The sequence below is a fragment of the Nanorana parkeri genome, unplaced genomic scaffold, assembly GCF_000935625.1.
Source record: "Nanorana parkeri isolate BGI_ZX_2015 unplaced genomic scaffold, ASM93562v1 scaffold372, whole genome shotgun sequence".
Classification (NCBI taxonomy): domain Eukaryota; kingdom Metazoa; phylum Chordata; class Amphibia; order Anura; family Dicroglossidae; genus Nanorana; species Nanorana parkeri.
In genome coordinates, this window is record NW_017306640.1 from 692,806 (window position 1) to 698,400 (window position 5,595).

The 5,595-nt window shown below is 37.2% G+C and overlaps 1 protein-coding gene across 1 annotated transcript in view; it reads right to left on the reverse strand.

Moving 5' to 3' along the window:
- The window catches only part of LOC108789049 (protein NLRC3-like), a 44,715-nt gene that overhangs the window by 28,849 nt on the left and 10,271 nt on the right, over positions 1-5,595 (reverse strand). The window contains exons 3-4 of the mRNA XM_018558976.1: positions 3,012-4,701; positions 1,537-1,623 (exon numbers count right to left, since the gene is read on the reverse strand). Coding sequence (XP_018414478.1) covers positions 1,537-1,623; positions 3,012-4,701 — 1,777 coding nt within the window. The remainder of the gene's footprint in view (positions 1-1,536; positions 1,624-3,011; positions 4,702-5,595) is intronic.

Below are 5,595 nucleotides of genomic sequence, written 5' to 3' on the forward strand. Positions count from 1 at the left end.
TATGAAAAGTTAATTTTCCATGCTCTGTGCTAAAAAAAACTGATATAATAATGTGTATCATTGTATGTTTTAACGAAAGTATTGGAGTACATACACGTTACATTGGCAGATCTTAGATAAACATAGCAACATGCTCAGAAATACGATACAGTAGTGACATGGGGGTTGGCTGGAGGAACCACTGAGCGTAGTGGGAGTCGAGACGATTGACGCTTCCTGAAGTGTCGGTTTCTGAAGAGACCCCAGGGAACAATTTCTCTTTATAACAGTAGTGTTCAGCAGTGTGAGGAAATAAGGCATTTACTCTATTCTTTGCAGCGACAACCTATATTTTGTGTTTCAGCTTAGTGACAGTCACTTTAAACAGCATTTTACTACTAAATAACAAATGCTTATTAACAATAAAGAATCTACATGTGATCCTTATTATAAACAGTTACATTTAACTTTTTTCAGCCTTTTCCCATGTGCCTCAACAAGCTTTGTAGCGTTTAAAAGAGAAGTTTAAATATGTGGCATAGTTTAACACATATGAACAATTGTAAAGTGAGTTGTAAAAAAAATGAAGAAAGGTCACCTTTAAAAAATTCCTGTACTAGATGCACAACTGTTTCATCTTACATGATTTCCAGTTAAGGCATGGTTTCTGATTGGGTGCTATGGATTGTTGTACGTTCCACAACTTTACTTCATCTGCACTACCTTCATTTACAAGGCCATAAATGCTCACAAATACTCTCCCTAAATTCATGAACATCTCACTGCTGGTCTGCTCTAGTTCTGCAATATAAGAATAGAATAGATTGTCTACTTAGCCAATGTTACAACATACTATATACTCTCATCTGCTCACAAAAAAACCCTCTAAATACTAAGTAGTACAATGTTTTTTTTTACAAGTGCTCAGGATGACAGCTAATGTTATACAGGTTTTCTCCATGCATTGTTCCTAAAGGTGATCTTGCCCTTTAAAGTGACATTAAACCCTCAGATTTTTTAACATAAACCAATACTGTAATGTGTGCCTTACTGTAATCCATGGTAGTTTCCCTTCTCTTTGCTGCTCTTCCTTTTAAATCCACATGTCTTCTCATGCTGGGGGAGAACTTCCCTTTTCAGCTCAGGGCCTCTTCCTGTAGTGCTGGCTCATGTTACAAACCTATACAAACCTATACACAGACACCATGTATCCATTCCAGAGACAAGGCAGTCTGCTGCAAAACAGAAGTTCTGCCCAGCATGAGAACAGATACAGATTTAAAAGGAAGAGCAGCAAAGAGAAGGGAAACAACCATGGAGTACAGTAAGGCACACATTACAGTATTGTTTTATGTTAAAAAATCTGAGGGTTTAATGTCACTTTAATTAAAATATGGACCTGCAATTTAATTTTCATTGAATATTGTATTTTCATGTTGTTACATGCTGACATAGTCTGGATGGGAGTTCTATCGATACAGTAAACTGCATTCTATTGTTTCTGAAGATACTGTGAGAACAAAAAAAAAAGAGAACATGCAAAAATTATAGCCTTACCCCAAGAGTTGCATCTTACAGTCTGGGGACATTAATACATTGCAGATAATTCTGATTGCCTTTAAATCAAGTTTATTTTCACCAAGCCTTTAAAAAAAGGAAAAACAGGGGGGTTTACATATGACTGAAAACAAATAGTTAAGACCACACTAAAAGTGAGCAAACTAAAGCTGTACTCATTAAGGAGTAGATACATAAATCCATTCATCCTTCTTTTGTGGTGCTTTTTGGAGCATTAGGCATCCCATTTACATGTGTTAACTTAATACAATGCAAAAAATTATTAGCCGTGGCACATCTTTTGTTGGAATGCCCATGGATTGTATTTAGCCTAAACTGAAAGTTCCTTGGGCTTATAGAATTTGGGAAAACTTATTAGAGTTTGGTAGCAAACTAATGATGCATTACGACTACCTGGATACATAGGAAAACTAAGGCTGCACTCAAATGGAGCCATGTTATACTGAAGGACCTCTATCCTCATCAGAACCATTTCATAAATATCCCCACAGGTATGGGATGATCATCACATAAAACAGGAAAACAGATTACTGGTAAATAAGTCACAGAGAGAGCCCGATCCTGCTGAACAGAACCATTCTCTTTCAGTTTGGTAATCTGCCGAAATATCAAGATGGGCTGAGGTGGAGGGGCAGACCTAACCTTTAATTCAAGTTATAGAAACATTTACAGGGCTATTCACTAAAGGGTGAAGAGTTTGGAGAAGGCAGGAGAAGCCAACAATCTAGGACAACATAGCTGAACTGGAAAGTGAGCTGAGTTGAAGAATTCTTCCAAATCAGCTATGTTGTCCTAGATTGTTCACTTCCCTTACCTTCTCCAAACTCTTCACCCTTAACTGAATAGCCCTGAAAATGTCAGGGTTATAATCTAATGTTAACAGCATATTGTAATAAAGGTCTCCTATATGCCAAATAACAGATTTTTTTCAATTTGAAAACCTTTACAACATGATACATTTATAGCACATAAAAATTGTTTAATATCTACTAGCACACCAATGGTTACTGTTTATTACAATTTTCTAAAGGACAATGGCCATATGGGGGAATTTGTACCCCTAATGCCTCCAAAACAGGGATCAGGCTTTTAAAACCTTTTTGAATAAACAGTGTTTTTACATAGCACATGGTTTAGAACCATACAGAGCTCCACGTAGGACAGGAACCTGTATTTTTCAGCTTTCTCTGTTTTGTTCTGAAATAAACTAATTTCCTGGCTTGTACTGACTCTGTTAAAAAGGTAGCAACAATAAAAAAGTACTGAAGCAGTGTAAAGTGAGCAAAACCACTTAGCAGAATCTAAAGGAGAGTGTTGATGCAGTGGAGGTCTAGGACACTTGAAAAGCTAAGACACCTGGGGAGGAAGTGGGAGTAGAGTGCTACATTGTGTTGATTAATATGTGGGGTTTGGCCACACTGGATGGTTAATTCATATACAGTTTCCTTACTAACCATAACTGCCTACAGCGATAAAGGTAAGGCTGCAGTTTCTCCAGATAGTGTGCATTCACATGAGTGGCGGTCAAGTCAAGTTCATCAATTTCAATATGAATGAGGTCCAAGAAATATGCCAATACATCAAAGTCGATGGGAGAGAAAACGTTATCACTAATATTAACACGTAGAACAGATGGTGTTATCCTACTGGCGAGGTCACTGTTCTGTTGCTCAAATAAACAGTGAAGCAAGTTCAGGATATATCTCCCTTTTTGGCAGTGCTCAATAATTGATCTAATCAGCCATGATGCATACATTTCGTACTTCATGTTTGCTTGGAGGTTCAGATGTTTCTGCAGCAAAGTTTGGTTTCTAACTGCTAGCAATCCTGAAACAAACCTCAGAAATAAATCCAGATATCCAGAAGTAATGTCAAGCCGTTTCTGCACATCCAAATCCATTATGTCATCTGAGGGTTCCTCTTCATGAATATAATAAAAAGCCGCAAAAAATTCTTGGATGGTAAAATGGGTAAAGGACAGTACATTCTCAACATAACCCAACTCTGGTATGCAAGTCTTGTCAAGAAAACTATTTGCAATGTCACTTGGGAGTGTGTCAAACATTTCAAAATCTGCCTCATAAAACAAAGTTTCATGCTTTAAAAGGGAATTGTATGCAATTTGTCCCAAACCAAGAATTCCTTTCAATGCCAATCCATCTTTTGTTAAAGAGACTTGATGCGTATGGTATTTTAGTAAAACTATAAGGTAGTGACAGTAGATATCTGTCATTGTCTTTGGCCTTTCAATATGAAGATTAGAACATCCTTTCAGAACACTGCAGACAATCCAGCAAAAAGCTGGGATATAACACAGTGTAAATAGAAAATGGTTATCCTTAACCACTAGAAATTGTTCACTTCCCAATTTCTTCTCTCCAAAAAATTTTTGAAAGTAATCTTCAATTTCAGTAACAGAGAAGCCAGTAATTATCACAAAGCGATCAATACATTCCACAGGAATGTAGTTAATGACTGCTGGCCTGCTCGTGAGCACAATACTGGCACTGGGGAGAAGTTCTCCCTTGATCAGACTCCCAACTAACTGAGGTAGCTCCGCTTGTTTATCTGGATCAAACACATATTCGTCTAATTCTAGCTGGTTGGAAAACTTAAACTCATCAAGTCCATCCAAGATCACAAGCAACTTATCACTGTTTTTAAAAATATCATCTAAGATCTGTGACAAATATCCATGTTTTTTTAGTATCATTTCCCGCAAAGTTATTGGCTTATTTATTAAATTGAGGTCCCTGAAAGTAAAATTCAACACATAGTCAAAATTTTGATATGATACTCTATTAGAGAAATCAAAAATTAGCTTTTGAACGAAAACTGTTTTTCCGATGCCAGCTACACCACTAACAAGGATTTTCTTAGGCAATCTCCTTTCATGAAGCTTTTCAAATAGGTGGCTCAGTGTTAGCTTATTTTCCTTCTTATTTTGGAGGTCTATACGTTGTTGGCCAAATGTCAGCAATTCATTTTTCTTAATTTCCAGGCTGTAGTGTCCGTTGACAAGGAGAAGATTCACAAAATAATCAGAGAAAGCAGATTGCTCCCCATGTCTACAGTTGTATGTCTTAAGGCAGTCATTCCTCCTTAGATGGACATCTCTGTGCTTCTGTATACTCGTTGAATATTCTGAGAAAAAGAAACATGAGAACTATTAAGGTTATGTTAAGCATACATAAGCTAATTGTACCCTTTTCTTTGTCCATGCAGAGCAAAGTTACTCGTTCTTCTATGTGCCCTGCATGACCAAAGGAAAGGCTTAATTTAAAGGCTTATACATCTGCAAACATACAATTAGAGGCAGCCACTAGGACAGGAGAATGTAATAGAGAAGAACCTGTTGCTTGTTGACTGTTGGTGGCAGTTTGGCCACTATATGTTACTCCTGTCAACTTCATTAATTAAAGCAAGAAAACAAAAAAAAAATTTAGGCATCCTTTATTGCTCAAGCAAAATTTAAAAAAAAACAGTTTCCCTTTTCTTATATTTGTTTTTTATACTGTAGAAATAACCTGGTATTTCCATGGAGAAACCCAGAATGTCTGAGACAATCTTAATTACCAATAAAGCAGCTTTGAATCTGACTAGTGGCTGACAATAATACAGTTAGTACTTCTTAGAATGAATCAGGCTTTCTGCTACATTAAGCAGGGAATATGTGGTGTGTGCCTGGTAATAGTTTCCCTGCATCATGAGCACCAAACTATAGACAAAGGGGACTGGTGCTCCCTGTATGTAGCCCAAGGTTTGAAAGACCACTGTTGCATCCTATAATTGCCAGTGGTATAATGATAGCATCACCATACTAATTCTTTTTTTATTTCACATGCCTTTACTTATATTTTTCCCAACACTTAAATGTAGAATAAGCTGGCCAGCGATAGTGACCGTAAAAAAGAGTTGGGGTAAACTATACAATTTGTAAAAGGATCTCCTAATGACAATTTGCATATAACTCTGCTTAAAGCCCACTCCTAGGCTGGGCACCATGCCCCCCTTCCTTCTGGACCCCCCCCCCCCCCC